The sequence below is a fragment of the Neofelis nebulosa genome, chromosome 3, assembly GCF_028018385.1.
Source record: "Neofelis nebulosa isolate mNeoNeb1 chromosome 3, mNeoNeb1.pri, whole genome shotgun sequence".
NCBI lineage: Eukaryota > Metazoa > Chordata > Mammalia > Carnivora > Felidae > Neofelis > Neofelis nebulosa.
The window spans coordinates 16,127,082-16,143,385 of NC_080784.1; the positions used below are offsets into that span (position 1 = coordinate 16,127,082).

At 45.2% G+C, this 16,304-nt stretch overlaps 1 protein-coding gene and 1 long non-coding RNA gene across 9 annotated transcripts in view; one reads left to right on the forward strand and one right to left on the reverse strand.

The window, feature by feature from the left end:
- IRF2 (interferon regulatory factor 2) overlaps window positions 1-9,675 on the reverse strand; it is a 92,624-nt gene extending 82,949 nt beyond the window's left edge. Inside the window, exon 1 of one of the 6 annotated variants that reach the window (XM_058719977.1) lies at window positions 9,651-9,675. Coding sequence is in view for 1 of the 6 variants with exons in the window: in XM_058719978.1 (XP_058575961.1) it covers window positions 4,475-4,531 (57 nt within the window). In the remaining 5 variants the exon portion in view is untranslated. The other 5 variants (XM_058719979.1, XM_058719981.1, XM_058719982.1 and 2 more) reach the window with 5 other exon arrangements.
- Window positions 9,355-15,681, forward strand: LOC131506404 (uncharacterized). 3 transcript variants are annotated; one of them, XR_009258911.1, is made up of 3 exons: window positions 9,355-10,238; window positions 10,484-10,688; window positions 11,992-15,681. It is a non-coding gene; the product is annotated as an uncharacterized LOC131506404 (long non-coding RNA). The 3 variants fall into 3 exon arrangements; XR_009258912.1 differs by having other exon boundaries at window positions 9,356-10,238; window positions 10,529-10,688; XR_009258910.1 differs by lacking the exon at window positions 9,355-10,238 and having other exon boundaries at window positions 10,248-10,688.
- The last annotated feature ends 623 nt before the right edge of the window (window positions 15,682-16,304 follow it).

The following is a 16,304-nucleotide window of genomic DNA, read 5'->3' on the forward strand; positions in this document are numbered from 1 at the left end:
TCAGGAGTTCTCACCAGAAGTCTTCTACAATTCTGAATAATAAAAACAGAAATCCAAGTCTTCCTAAGGAAACACAATTTATTTCATAGACAGAGGGAGAAAATCATTTAAAAAGGATGCTCGAAGGTGCGGCCCAAGGGGCCTCGCGGAGTCCTCTCCAGTGAAAACTGTATTATCTTATTCATTATATTATAGAAATTATAATAGAAATTATAGAGAAATTATAGAGCATATAGAGCTTGGTGCCTGAGGGCTGGATTTCCTGCTTGGGTTTTTACATAGGTATTTTATATAAAATATTGGCTTCAGGTTTAAATCTGGAACCTATGGATAATTTATCAATCTTTTAAAAAAAAAATCAAGATTTATCCAAACTTCCTCACTTTCATTCCTACCAGCCACCCCCTTGAGGGCCAACCCTCAACCCTACCTTGGACAGACGTTGTGCACCAAATACTGATCTCACTCAGGACAAAAGTAGGGCACATAGGGGGCAAACGGGCAGAAAGCCCTGACCTCCTACCCTATGTGAGAAGAATATAGTATCCCATACAGATGAAAAGAACTGCTTTTATTATAGTAAAATTTTATTATATATTTTTATTATATATTTTATTATATATTGTATTTTATAATATATGATTTTATTATATATTATTACATAAAATATATAGTATAATAATATATATAATAGTAACTAACACTTCTTAGCAGTTATATTATTTTTATGTGTTACTTTATATACCTTAACAATTTTTTCATATTTATTTTTGAGGGGGGGCAGAAGAGGGAGAAACAGAGAGAGAGGGAGGCACATAATATGAAGCAGGCTGGAGGCTCTGAGCTGTCAGCACAGAGCCCAGTGCAGGGCTCGAATCCACAAACCGTGACATCATGACCTTGGATGCTTAACCAGTTTGAGCCACCCAGGTGCCCCTACTTTATATACTTTTACATATATATACTGTCTATTTTATTTATTTTCCCATACATAGCGTTGGGTACACAGTAAGCATTCAATAAATGAAAGTTAACCAGCTCCCATTAAAGGTGTTACAGCAAAATGCTAAAATTAGCTAGGGGCATACCTGTAATAAAAATAATGAATTTTTAAAGAGTGTGAAGCAAGGGTGAAGAAAATTCAAACCAAAGCATACTGAGCCTGAGAAGATTTATAACATATGTGGGGGCGCACGAGGCGGGGAGAAAGGTTGGGGGGAGAGAGAAATACATCAGTCCAATCACTGTTATTTCCATATCATTTGGTCTCCATGGATACCATCTAACTTCTCTTCTGACAGGAAAAAATTCACTGACATTATATTTCACTGTTAAATTCTTTGATGCTTTACATAAAATAGCTATTCTGTGTTTAATTCCTTGCCATTACCCATATTATACTCTCAGGAGAAGTAAATCCCTTTTTGCTGAAAATTCTGTAGGAGAATGCCAGTATTTAATCCACAGTCTTGATTTCCTGGCTTTTTCACATTAATAACAATGACGGAATTCTGAAAGTTAATGCCTCACACGTTTGTAGACTGCTGCAACTTATACAACCTTCTTTCATACACAGTATCTCATCTGTTCCCCAAAGCAACCCTATCAGATATGCAGTTAACTATTATTATCACCTTCCATAGAACTAACCCCAAAAGGCAATCACTGTTATTTATCTTTTAGCTGTGTTATTATCAGCTCACCAACTACAAGCAATTTCTCAAGAAGGTAAAGGAAGTTGTCTTCCTGTTCCCAGTTGAACTCACGGAGCCTAGCACAGTGTCTGACACATAGTGAATGTCTCACGAATATTCATTAAATGAATAAAGTGCTTTATCTGCTCTGAGTCATTTTTGGTATAAAGCACAAAACAGAACCATGTCCCAGATACCCCATTTGGAGTTCTGTTCTCTATCAAAAGGAAATTGTGTGAAAATGCTCTCGAAACCACAGAGCTTATATTCGATAATCCTAAGAATAAAAGTACAACGTCCTTGCAAAAGTACCATGAAACAACAATGGATGCACATCTCAAGTTAAACATCCAAAGTCTCAAATTTTCCACGACTAGTTGTAAGTTTAACACCCTCAACTAGCTTTAGCATATTGAATATTTGCCTAATACAGTACTTCAGAAAGCACATTAAGAGTGGGGCCATAGTTCACAGAGCTGCGCTTAGCACAACCATTTCTTTGCCACAATTTGCTTCCAATTTAACTACCAACTCTTACTTTCGATTACGGTGACATTTTTACAGGTAAGTAAGTCTGAAATAGGCAAAATTATCTTGAACTTTTGAAGACCAAAAGAAAAAAAGACAACTCGCGTTGGATGAAATATATAAATGTTTAATATTAAGAAGGAATTACAAGCCATCACAGAACAGGACTCCTGAATCTAAGAGGCCAGAATCTAACTTCTTACACAACAGGCTGTTATAAATTATAATCATTCACTAATAACAGCGACATTCCGGACTTTGCCACATCAATCGATAGATGTTCCAAGATTACCCCTTAGCAATGCCAGTTTAATTTCTAAACATTCCATCTCCGAGGTTTCCTTAGAAAAGACAAGTTTTTCCAAGACTTTTTAGGTTTCTATGTCCATCCCTCTCCCGTCCAAAAAAGGAAGGATGGGCGTTGAGAAAAGGAGAGAATCCTGAATCTGCGTGCAAGCTGCCGTGAAACAGGGATCACCCTCAAGGTCCTGGCAAGGAAGCGCGCGTCTGTCTAACATCAAGACGATCCACCTTTCGAACTCAAGTCTGTCACCAGACCCCTTCCTGCACCTGCCCTGAAAGCACCAAAAAGTGCAGGCTCCTAAGTTCCAATGCTACTTGCAATCGGGCTGAAAACTAATAAATGACTGCAGGCTTGACAGCAACCTTGGTGATTCCTGAAAATCCACAACAGGAAATGTAACTATCCTCCACCCTCCCTAGCCATTCATCAAAAGCAGACCGAGTCACAGCAACAGGGAGGCCAGTGGCGGAAGGCAAATGCCAGCACTTTTCCTCATTTAGAAACACTGCCTTCTTCCCAACCGGTAACCAAGGACGAGGAGCACAACCCACCGCCCGCACCGGAGGGAGGGGCTGAGGAGGGACGGAGCGGGCAACATGTCCCCAAGTTCCAAACACTCTACTCTGGGACTGAAAATGAGTGCTAGCCACGCCGCTAAAATGTGGCAACCTCGCCTGCCAGTCCCAGGGGGCACATCTGCAGCTGGTGACCGAGGCTTCTGCCTACAACCACGGACCCGGGCGCCTCACCTGGTGCCCGGAACACTGTCTTTGCGCCCGGCTCGGGCTGCCAGCCTCCTCCCCTTCTCCCCCTCTAACCGGGCAAGGGGGTAGGGCGGCAAACGTACCAAGACCTGGGGCCAAAGACAGATGCCGGCGCGTCCTGGCGAGGGGCTGAGTCACCTCCAGAGGCCCTTCGAACTTGCGGAGGCTTTCCGAGCCCCTCTCGCGGGCCGGCCCCCAGGCCGGGGCACTGAGCGCGGCCGCAGGCGGGCGGGCGCCACGATTGGCCGAGGCGGGCAGCGCTCGGTGGGCGAGCCCGGCCCGCGAGGCGGAAAGGAAGTGGCGGCCACGGCCGTGCACCAACCACGTTCGGCCGGCGGGCGAATGCCACTCGGCGCCCAGAGCGGGGTCGGAGGGCGCGGGGCGGGCACTCGCGTCCCCACCCCGCCGCGGCCCGCGCGCCCCAGGACCCCCAGGGGACGCCCGCCCCCACGCCGGCCAGCAGGGCGCCGCTCGGTCCCCGGAGGCTCCCCGCCCCCACCTCGCCCGCTCCGTAGCCGAGGCGGGTCAGGCCCAGCGCGCCAGGCCGGCCCGGGGGCGCCTGCGGGGACCCGGAGGCGCCCGGCGCTAGGCCGCGGCCGGGGCGGATGACCCCTTCCGCGCGGCGCCCTACCGGGACGCGCCGCCGGAACCCCCCGCGCGCCTGGACAAGTGCAGTGACAAAGCCCCAGGGCCAGGCCGGACGCTGGCCGGCGGGAAGGAGGACGCGGCGTCCCTCCGGAGCGGCGGTGGCGGCAGCGGCCCAGCTCCCGGGAAGCCGGGCGTGCCGGCCAGGCCCGGCGCCCACCCCCGCTCAGAGCCCGCCCGCCGCCCCCGGCCGCTGGCACCCGACGCCCGCGACCGTTCCCCGAGTCCCGCGGGCCGGCGAGCCCTGGGACCGCCGCGGGGCGCTCCACCAAGTTTCCTTTGGCCGCGGCGCCAGGCGCCTCTCCCGGCCGGGGCGCGGGGCGCAGGCAGCCGGGTGGACGGCGGGCTCCGGCTTATTCACGCTGGAGCTGCCCGGAGAGAGGCGCCGCCGCCGGACACCGTGAAGGACCCGCTCCCCTCCTTCGGATCCGGTGGCCACGGCGTCTGTAAACACACACACACGCACACACATGCACACGGTAATTTTGTTTTAAAAGGAGGCCCCACTCACGGCGGACCTGCACCCACACACACAACACCTGGGGCGCAGAATCACACAGAGCAGGTCTGTGTCCATGGAGCCAACCTCTCCGCATCTGCAAATCCAAAAGTGAAATTAAACCTCCACCAACCTCCTCCTCCTCCTCCTCCCTCTCTACCTCCTCCTCCTTGCAGCCTCAGCAGCCCCAGTAGCAGCAGCAACAGCAGCAGAACCTGCTTCCCCTAAAATCAGATGATCCGTAAGAGCTCCGACTGTTCCTCCAAAAATCAGCATTAATATTTATGAACCCCAGCATTCTCCGTCTGCAAAACACTGTGTCAAACCATCAGGACACGCGCACACATACATCCCCTCCAGTCCTCACAAACATGCCCTCGAGAAAAACACACACGCACAGTCACAACTATTATTTGAAAAAATGTTACCTCTCAGTGTGCTTTTTCACACTACCAATACAATTCCGCAAGGTTTAAGTGTTGCTAGGGTGTGTGAAATGGAAATGAAAGCCCGTCAGTTGAATAATCGCAGGAGCAAAACTAAAAGTTACTCCCCGGCTTGCCTGAGAACAGTCCAGATCGAAAGCAAAACAAGGAGAGGAAACTGCGAAGAGCTGAGGCTGGAAATCCCCCCACCCCCCGCCCTCCTCCCTGCCCGGCTCCCTCCCTCCCTCGCCTCCCCCCTCCGCCCTCCTCCCTCCGCCCTTCCTCCCCAGTGTTTGTTTCAAGCTTGTGCAACCCGGAGGTGGAGGCGGAGGGAGGGCGCGAGCGGCCGGGCCGGGAGGTGCGGAAGTTCGCCGCGGCTGTTCATTGGCAGGCCGAGCCGCTTTCATCATTTCTCGGAAAAGTCAATTTCATTTTCACTTCCCCACGGCGCGGCGGCGGGAGCAACAAGCGGCTGCTCGTGAGTCTGCCGTTGGCACACCGGGACGCTCACACTCGCCGCGCTCACACTCGAGGCGGGGTGGGGGGACGTGGGGGTCCCGGGGCGGCCGGGAGCCCGCTTCGTTTCAGGGCCGAAGCTCGCGGCTGGAGGAGAGGAAAGCAGGTACCCGACCCTCCCTCCATCCTCAGGGTTACCTGAAGGTTGGGAAGGAAGGAGGAGGAGGGCGGCAGGGGGAGCCAAGGGGCTCTTGCCAGCCTGTTGGTGGGGCAGGTGTCAGTGGTGTTCAGCACCGCTGTGTTCAGAGCGGATGAAAATTCACTCTGCAACACTGCCCGCCTCAAAGGAATAAGAGGAACTGACGAGACAGCAATACTTAGATATTAATTCAAGAACTGGGCCGAGCGAGGACTTGGCGACCTTAACCTTATTTGAACCCTCATCAGTGGTTGAGGGTGGAACCATTTGAAGGATGCTGCCATCTCGGGCACCACCTGGCGCTCTGTTTGGGGGCGATAAGGAAGGCCTTCCCCTAGACCGTCAACAGCAGCACACTCCAGACTGAGTTCTCGCCAGTGCAACAGAAGTTACCTAATGCAGGATGAGATGCGCGAGGGTGTGAATTAATTGTATTTCAAGATGTCTTCATCGTGGCTGGTCCAGGAGAGAAGCTTTATACTGTGGCACTTCCAGCCAGATTCAACTCCGGCCTCTTTTAACTTATTAGCTGGGCATGCTCCCTCTTGTTGCATAACCTAAGGCCTTAGTTTTCAATGCTGTGAAATGGGGATAAATGATAAAATGCAAGAATACAGGTACAGCACCTGTCACCTTCAGGGTGTGTTAGTTCAAACTCATACAGTTCATTTGGGACCTACCACTTTTGGGGACTTTGCTTTTAAAGTTTATTTATTTTGAGGAGGGGGGGAGGGAGGGAGAAAGAACGAGTGGGGGGAGGGTCAGAGAGAGGTGGTGCAGAGGATTCCAAGAGAGCAGGCTTGGTGCTGACAGCAGAACAATCCATGAGATCGTGACCTGAGCCAAAGTCAGATGCTTAACCCGCTGAGCCACCCAGGTGCCGGGGAGGGGTGGGGGGGGGGGGGGGTCCTTTGCTTTAAAAGCATCAATTCTCCTCTAATTATACCTGTTTCTTCCCCCAGGTGCAGTTTAATCAGCTTCTCCCAAGCTGATCTGCCTCACAAAGAAAGACCCTTCCTGGGAGGCCATAGTTATGTACAGGCAAACACTTTTCTAAAAACATAACTCCAACATCCCTCTTTGCCACAGAAGTATTGAGTTTTCTAGGGACTGGAAAAAGAAAGCATCTGAAGACGCCTGTGTGGTTAGGAGACAGCCAGCCGAGTGTTTAGGATTCTGTCTTCTACGTGGTCTCAGCAATAGATACACACATTCCTTCTCATCCTCTCTCCTCTAATACCATCTGCCATAGCTACTCGCTTTCCTATTTCATAGAACAGTGACCACGACAGGCAGTTGGAGTCGTCCTATACAAAGTCTGAAGGGCGGTTGTCACTCTTTGCCCACCTACAGACCCAAGTTAAAAACCCCAGCATCCATTCAATGGGTCGCATCCTGCTGGCTTGTTACGACTCCCAAATCCGGACCCGGCCCTCCCCATCTGCCCTGTATTGCCTTCATTCAGTGATGAACCCGCCTCCAGCTGTGCTCCCAGGTTGTGCTCCTCCGGGCTAGCAGCCACACTACTGTCCAATTAAGTAGAAAATCAACTCCAAATAAAGCACGTTCCAACCCTAACTCCACCCCTCAAAAACCTCTCCTAGCCTTCAGAATAAAATCCGTATTATTTAACAAAACATATAAAATCGGTATAATCTGGCACCAAAGTACTTTCCCAGCCCCATCTCCTGCTCCAGGGCCCCACAAGCCCTTGGCAAACCAGCTGCCACTCCTTGTTGTCAAACAACAGAGCCGTCCCCTTGTTTGTTGTTTTATGCTAAGCATGGTGCCCTGCACGCAGGCCCTCAAATAAATGCTTGTGAACGAATAATTCCTTGCCCTTTTGTTTCTCATGAAATATTTTAGACTCCATCAGAGTCTTTTATTAACATGCGGTGACCGATACTCGTTGTACAGAATGCCGACGAGTTGAAAGAAAAACATAAGCCACCTGGAATCTCAGCGGTCGGGAACTGAGGTGCTGATGTTTTTATGTATTTCCTTCTCGTAATTTTTCCAAAGGGCCGTTTCCAGCCTTCACCGACTCAGTCTCTCTGTGCCATGTAGCAGTGCCCATCCGGGTGCCTGGGTGACTTCCCTCTGTCCTGTTCTATTTCCTGGCTGGCTCCTCTTCTGCGGCCAGCCCCCTAAAGTACGGTGTTTCCAGACGTTCCATCCTAAACCCTTCTATTTTCTCATTCCACGTGCTTTCTCTTTGAGTGCTCTCACTCATGCCCACAGCTTCAGATATCTCTATTTGGTAATAGCTCCAAAGTGTATAGCTTCTGACGTCTGGGTGATTTACCTCCTAGATGTTCCTCGGGTTCAACAAATCATGCATGTCTAAAACTAAACTCATCACATCTTTCCCGACAACCTTGTATATGTGTCACCTCACTGACCCTCCAGGAAACTGGCAGAGATCACTGACTCCTACCTTTCCTGAGCTCCCCCCTGGAGCTCCCTGAGGCATGGGTACTGTTTCCAATTTTTCAGGCCCTTAGACACATAAAGCATAGAATGAATTTCACTCAGTTCTTATGACCTTGATGACGTATCACTGCAGACAAAAGTTTAAATACGCCCCCAAAGTCCACATGGTATTGATATACACAGTCAGGAAATATTTCTTAGCTCTTTGATGAGATACATACAGTCACAAATCTCTGTGGAAAAGGGATCGATATAGCAAAATGCAACCTTTCTGAAAGTCTCTGAAAAAAGTAACTTTTGCCGTACTGAAGAACTCTGACCAAACACCTAGGTCTAATGCAAAAACCACCGTTCAAGCAATCTTCTATAATGAAACCAGAGTGATCTCCTGAGTGAGGCATGTTAATATTTCACCGGTGGAATAGAACCTCCTAAAAGAAGATCCACCTGCACGCATTAGGAGTAATTTCTCTTCAAGGAAGTTGAGTGAGAGCAGTGATCAGCTGGACACATAGTGATTGATCTCTCCTTTCAAATGGGTTTTTAATTTATTTTTCTACCAAGAATAGTTTCATAAAATAATCATTCAAGTAACAGACTTTATTAAGTGCCCACAAACTTTTCACAGCACTGGGACTACAGCACTGAACCCAAACCATTGGAAACCTCTGCCTCCCGGGAAGGTCTCTTAGAGTCTAGTAAATTGGCATGTTAGTTTCCACTATATCATCCCAGTATCCCAGCATCACCTCCACCTATAATCACAGCTTTTAGAACTGTATATTAGAGTTAAGAACATGGAATATGATGGCTTACTCACTAAAGTGTTGAGTATAGTTATGATTAAATCAGTAGCCCATGATCCATCTGTCAATTGATGTCCCAATTTTCTCCACCATATCACTAATCCCACTCTGTCCTGGCCACAGAGGCTCTCCTCCACGGTGTTATTCAGGGGATTATAAAATCATAGGAAACGAGTGTTCCACACTTGCAAGAGCAGTTGGCTCATACAGACCCATAGACTACAGTTCTGCTCTCCAAAAGTATTATTGTGAAGTCTACACTGAAGAAATATACAGTCAAGTTAGATTTTAGTTGAGACAGAACGGTAAGGACATTGAAAAAGCCTTCTATCAAAGTTCAAGGATCAGAGCATCAAATCGGAGAAATTCTTGACTATTACCTCACGTAATTGTTCCTCCCATGTTACTGGAAACTCCGAAATGAGGTTCATTTTATTGCAATTATTCTCTGAAAATCATGAATTTAAATTGAGCCATATATTGCCCATTCCTTCGTAATAAATATTAATTTTGTCCTGCTCTGATGAAGTCAGGGAAAAAATATTCCTTAAAATTGCCAGGGTGTGTGTGTGTGTGTATCTGTGTGTGTGTATGGGGGGGGGAGGGGGGAGAGAGATTTTCTTGTCTAGAAGGAAAGCTTACAATTTTGAAAACTTCATAAATTGTTTTTTGCTAAGACGTCTCTGTTCCATCCCAAATAGCTTTGAAATATCCATTACTATATCCAAATGATAAAGTAGTCCTTTCCTTTTTTAAACTCGGACTTGGAAAAGGTGTCCATAGCTCTGCCTTGAAGTTCTTTAGAAAGAACTACTATAATAGTTTCAAGTATTAAAAATATTTTGAACAAATACATTTCAAATTTTTAACATAAATTCAGCAAACCACAAGATTCACTGGGTCCGGATTAATTGGCGAATTTTCTGTTAGTTTCCTCTCTTTTCTCTGCAAGTTCCTCACAGCCCGTGAAGCTCGATGCCAGTGTGTTCTCTTTCTCCCCAAACTTCCTAGCATTGCGAATGACGCACTTTCACTGTTTGAAAATGTTTGGAAGTTTGCCAGTCAGAAAGACAGAAGAGTGTCATAAAACAAAGGATTGAGAGTATTTTTCAGTCTCTGACTTCCTTGGGGAAAACAAAAAAAAAGTCATCTCCACTAAATCCAAAAGTACATGACAATTCACACCAGCTCCTGGTGCTGCCTCCTTAGCCTCTGATGTGAGTCGGTGACATTTCCCGCCCATGTGTGCCCAGCCCTGCCATGCCCCCGGTACTGAGAGCTGCCGTGAAGGAAGTAGGAACAAGACAAGCCCTGGCTCTCCCGGACCTTACATTCCAGTGGGGGTGACGTCAACAGACAAACCAACCAATAACATAGTTACAGATTTGTATTGGTGTTCTGAAGGAAATAAGCAAGAGCTCCCCCTGAAAACACTGGCAGAATCTAGGTGGTCAGGGAAGGTTCCCCTGAGAAAATGGCTTGAAGGTATTCGTTTCCTGGGGTTGCCGTCACAAAGGACCATACACTGGGCAACTTAAATAACAGCACTGTATTGTCTCACAGTTAGGAAGCTAGCTGGTAGTTCAAGATCCAGGTGTCACAGGGCCGGTTCCTTGTGAGGCCGAGGGAAGGATTTGCTCCATGCCTCCTGGCTTCTGGTGCTTTGCCAGGACTCCTGGGCCTTCTTTGGCTTGCAAATGATCTCTGATCTCTGCCTTCAACTTCACCAGGTGTTCTCTGGGGAATGCACCTGAGTCCAAACTTCTTTTTATCAGGACACCAGTCATTGGATTCGGGGCCCACCCTACTCCAGGATGATCTCATCTTCAATTACAACGGCAAGGACCTGTTTCCACATAAGGTCGCATTCTGAGTACTGAAGGTTATGACTTCCACAAATGAATGGAGTGGCGGACACAATTCAACACGTAACAGGTACCAATTATGCGCTGAAGCCGGTGGGCAGAGGAAAGAGTGGGGGACTAAGGCCCTAAGAAGCAAAAGGGTCTGGCATATTCTGGGAATGGAAGGAATGTGTGACTTCAGAGTTAGAAATGAGGGAAAGAAGGCCCTGGGCAGAGGCAAGGTGAGCAGACACCAGATGGAAGTTTGGACTTTATTCTGCCATCAGTGGGAAGATTTCCACAGGTTCTGTGGTTTTAAAAGGTCATGTTATAAATTTCCCAATTGTCGCCTCAACAGTGAAATGCAAGGATTTCTTAATTTGTTGGTTTCTAACGAGAATTTACAACTGTTTTCTCATTGCCCTCTCCCTTATATGTTGAATTTGCTAAGGAGATACAACACATTTATGATCTCTGAAACAGTTTTGTCTTTTTATATTCATTTTTAATTCCTCAGTTAAAATATTTATTTCCTGTTATGGGGCGCCTGGGTGGCTCAGTTGGTTAAGAGTCCGACTCTTGATTTCAGCTCAGGTCTTGATCTCATGTTCACAGGATTGAGCCCCCACATCGGGCTCCATGCTGCCAGCACTGGATCTGCTTGGGATTCTCTCTCCTTTTCTGTCTGGCCCTGTCTCTCTGTCTCTCTCTCTCTCTGTCTCTCTCTCTCAAAATAAATAATATACACATTTTTAAAAAAGCAAAAAAATATTTATTTCCTGTTAACTTTCTCTCTGATTTTCATCTGCAAAAATAAAATAAGTTTTTTCTTCATTCTCTTTGCCCCTCAAGAAACTTCCCTTAAGGAAGAGGGAAAAAGAGAAGAAATATTCAACTGAGGTAATTTCCTCAGACTGTTTTGAGTGAACAGTGATCATTTTCAGAGGTTCGGTCACCACAAAATCAACATTCATTCCAAAGTTCAGTGGCTCCAAATGTATTCAAGTTTTTTGATTTCCAAAAATTTTCAGATCTTTTTCTTCTGTCAGAAACTCCATGTGTAATAAATCGTTTTCACAAAACTGAATTTTTGTTGGCAGAACAATCAGCATAAGTAAAACTCCATGGTTTGCCTTGAACGTTTTGTAAGTTGAAAGCAAATGTTGGTTTAAACAGCCCATCACATATTTTCTCAACCTCAAGCTGTGGATCTCGGTTTCTGCACTACTCCCTCCTTGATGACCGAAGAAGGTCCACTTTTTTCTGTTTTACATATTGAGGTTCTGGGTAAGATTCCATTTAGGGAAAAGGTTCTGTTGCTTTAAAAAAAATTTTTTTTTTCCATTTAAAAACTAAGCCACAAAAACTGGCTGTTCGTTTTATTTCATTTTCAGACAACTGGAGATAAGAAAGAAAACACAACCAACCATGAGTGGAAAGGCGTTCAGACTGAAGGAGAGAAAGAAATACGGATACCAAGCGACAGAGGTGGTTGTACGCCTTGATAGAGTGGAACCAGCCACATGAGAGGTACCCACATATAAGGTCATCATCAACGTGCTCAATTGTCTCCCGTTTTTCTTTGTTTCTCTTTCCCATCTTTGATAAGAACTTCTCATCTTTGCAGTGATGCAGAACCAACAGAATCATGACCTCTTGTTTCCATGTATACAGTTGAGGTCATGCTTTTATGACACCTTTGGGCAAAACTTTTTCCCTCATTGAGAAACTGGAGAAACATTACCGCAATCCCGTCATCTTTCACAAGACTTATCCGTGTGTTCCCACATACAAACTGTTCCTTTTGTTGGTATTTTTGCTTATGATGAACTTAAGATAAATAGGATAGTATTTGTACCGCATTGAGGGTAAAAAGAAAATGGTTTTTTTTAATTTTTTTTTTTTAATGTTTATTTATTTTTGAGACAGAGAGAGACAGAGCATGAACGGGGGAGGGTCAGAGAGAGGGAGACACAGGCTCTGAAACAGGCTTCAGGCTCTGAGCCGTCAGCACAGAGCCCAACGCGGGGCTCGAACTCACGGACCGCGAGATCATGACCTGAGCCGAAGTCGGCCGCTTAACCGACTGAGCCACCCAGGCACCCCAAAATGTTTTTTTTTTAATGTTTATTTTTGTGAGAGAGAGAGACAGAGTGTGAGGAGGGGAAGGGCAGAGAGAGAGGGAGACACAGAATGCGCAGCAGGCTCCTGGCTCTGAGCTGTCAGCACAGAGCCAGATGGCAAGATCGTGACCTGAGCCGGAGTCAGAAGCTTACCTGACTGAGCCACCCAGCTCCCTAATGTTTTACATGCACAGTATAACCACCCCAAAGATATCTTTATTAAATAAGACCAAACAGAACCACATCGAAACATTAACAGTGGTTGTCTTTGAGTGATGGAACTATGGCTAATTTTTTTCCTGTGGAAAAATTAACATTTTTAAGAATAGATTTTATTTTTATTAAAGTAAAATTTTAAATAATATTTAATAGGCAATTTCAGAGAATTATTTCTTGATATATGATCTTTATGCAAATAACTTGTAAGTTTTAGCTAGCATAGTACTTCAAAAAAGAAAGCACTGATTAATAGACCTTGTATTTTACACTACAGTCTTTTAAGAATTTTTAAACTATGTCTCTTTAAGTTACACGGAAGATGATTCTTCCTACAAATGTTATGCAGTTTCTCCTAATCTTTTATTTTATCAAAACATTCATTTTTAAAAACACATCCGTGTGGCCAACAGGCACATGAAAAGATGCTCAACGTCGCTCTTCATCAGGGAAATACAAATCAAAACCACACTCAGATATCACCTCACGCCAGTCAGAGTGGCCAAAATGAACAAATCAGGAGACTATAGATGCTGGAGAGAATGTGGAGAAACGGGAACCCTCTCGCACTGTTGGTGGGAATGCAAACTGGGGCAGCCACTCTGGAAAACAGTGTGGAGGTTCCTCAAAAAATTAAAAATAGACCTACCCTATGACCCAGCAATAGCACTGTTAGGAATTTACCCAAGGGATACAGGAGTACTGATGCATAGGGGCACTTGTACCCCAATGTTTATAGCAGCACTCTCAACAAGAGCCAAACTATGGGAAGAGGCTAAATGTCCATCAACTGATGAATGGATAAAGAAATTGTGGTTTATATACACAATGGAATACTACTTGGCAATGAGAAAGAATGAAATCTGGCCTTTTGTAGCAACGTGGAGGGAACTAGAGAGTGTTATGCTAAGTGAAATAAGTCATACAGAAAAAGACAGATACCATATGTTTTCACTCTTATGTAGATCCTGAGAAACTTACCAGAAGACCATGGGGGAGGGGAAAAAAAAAGGTTAGAGAGGGAGGGAGCCAAAAAATAAGAGACTCTTAAAAACCGAGAACAAACTGAGGGTTAATGGGTCGTGGGAGGGAGGGGAGGGTGGGTGATGGGTATTGAGGAGGGCATCTGTTGGGATGAGCCCTGGGTATTGCATGGAAACCAGTTTGACAATAAATTTCATGTTTAAAAAAAAAGAAATCTAAAAACACATCTGTGTTTTTATCTTAGTTCAAACATTGACTCTCCGAATGAACATGTAACAACAAACTTATAAATCACTGTGTGTCCAGATCAATAGCTATTCACAAGTAATGCATCTCATGATCATTAATATTTAAATAAACTTTGGCTTTGATTCACATTATGTTTTAAATATGCTATTTGAGGAAGAAAACGGATTAAGAGAAATCTGTAACAACTAAAGTATCTTTTCTAAAAGTTTTTATTTCACTTATATGCAGATTTCAGTTAGTATATTGTTAGCAATCAAATTCAAATTCTTAGATCTCAAATATGAATGGGGACTCTAAGAAAAACATCCAACTTTTATGTTAAATTTGTTCTTTTTGCATTTCGTCTTTCTGGCACTTTCGTATTTAGTCATCCTCTTTCCTATTCTGCTTGCTCAGTTTCCACATACAACCAGATCAGCAGAAGGGGAGAGAAAACATCTCATTTGAGGGCAGTGAAGGAAAGAATCGCTGTTCCTTTTTCTTTCCCTCCCCCTGCCCACCACACACACACACACACACACACACACACACAGTAGAGAAGGGTTCTCTGCATACAGATGCTCATTTGGAATTCAGAAATATTTTACCACAGAAAAAATAAGAAACTATAACAATGTAAGTATCTTGTTTACCTTCATTCTGGGTTAAAATAAGATTTTGTGGGCTGGCCTGGGAATCCAGTCTTGTAACATTATACACACGGGAAATTTTCGTTCTGAAATCTAAATAGCTGTTTTCCAAGGAAATTGTTAGAGCACACTGTACTCGGTAGGTCTAGGACCACCTGCCCTCTGCAGGGCTGCGCTCTGCAATTTGGAAGAGACCAGGAGGAAAGAGGCGTGGTTCCTGATCTCAAGGCCTGTGCTGGCTACACTGGGAGACTGGGCCCACAATGAAATGATTATTTCAAGACAGAAATGCTATGTGGCTCTGCTCCCAGGTAACATTTTAATACATTTATTTACCTATTTGTTCAGCAAACAGGTTCAGCGTGCCTCTTGACTCTAATTATCTCTCTCGTTTTTATATTTTACATGCTGTTTTCTAATGTAAGTATTACATGAGTATAGTAGAATATTTGAGCAATGCAGACCTATTTGTGGTGACAAAACTGGAAAGGGCTTGACTCTCTATCGGTAACTAAATGATTGAATAGACCATAGTTGATCCATTCTATGGGATGTTATGCACAAATAAAAAAAGGACACATTAAAACTTTCTGGAGACTGGGATGTGTTTTAAAGAATGAAAACCAGGATGCAAAGCAGTGTTCCTATTAGGATCTTAGTTTTGCAAAGACAACAGTGACCCCCTCGTCCCCCCCAAAAAATGTTTGAATTCAAAAGGATAAAGGTATATATACAAAGCTGTTGATACTGGTCACCTTGAGGACAAGAGGGTTACTAATTTTTTCTTAATCTTTGTATGGAGAAAAAAATGGTAATTTTAAAATGAAAATCTGGAAACACAGAGCAGTTTAAAGAGAAAAATTAAAATCACTTTGATTTCGGATTTCTATTTTGCTAAGGTAGCATGTGTGTGTGTGTGTGTGTGTGTGTGTGTGAACTACCCTGGATAATTAATTATAAATAGATTTTCTCTTGACTGTCACTCCAAGGGCCTTCTGCCAAAAGGGCTTTAATCCAAAGCCACCAACAGACCCACACTGGAGACACTTTTAAGCAGGCAGTCACATCAGTTCCCTTTGGGATCTGCCTACTCTCCCTGTGGGAATGGCCCATCTTAGCCCTTTCTGTATGTCTCTCCTCCCTAAATGGAAAGGAAGATACGTAAAAATGTGGGAATAAAGGGTGTTGTCCTCACTCCAGCATGAGCCCTACTCTCATTAAGGGTTCTCGGCTTTATACTGATGAACCCTCCAACATCATCTTAAAGAACCAGCATGGCTTCCCACCAGGCCGGCTGGAGGTACTCACAGGAAGGAAGCAAGCAAGTAATGGAGTCTGGCCCACTAAATACATTTTAAGAAAATGCTGTATTCATTTCTGCTCAATACTACTTGTAAGTCCATGATACTAATTCAGTGGCCTCAGAAAAAGTGAATCGCTGAGTCCAGTTTTCTCTGTACTTCTGAAGGATTATTCAGCAGGAGATAGGTGTCCATTGTATCAACA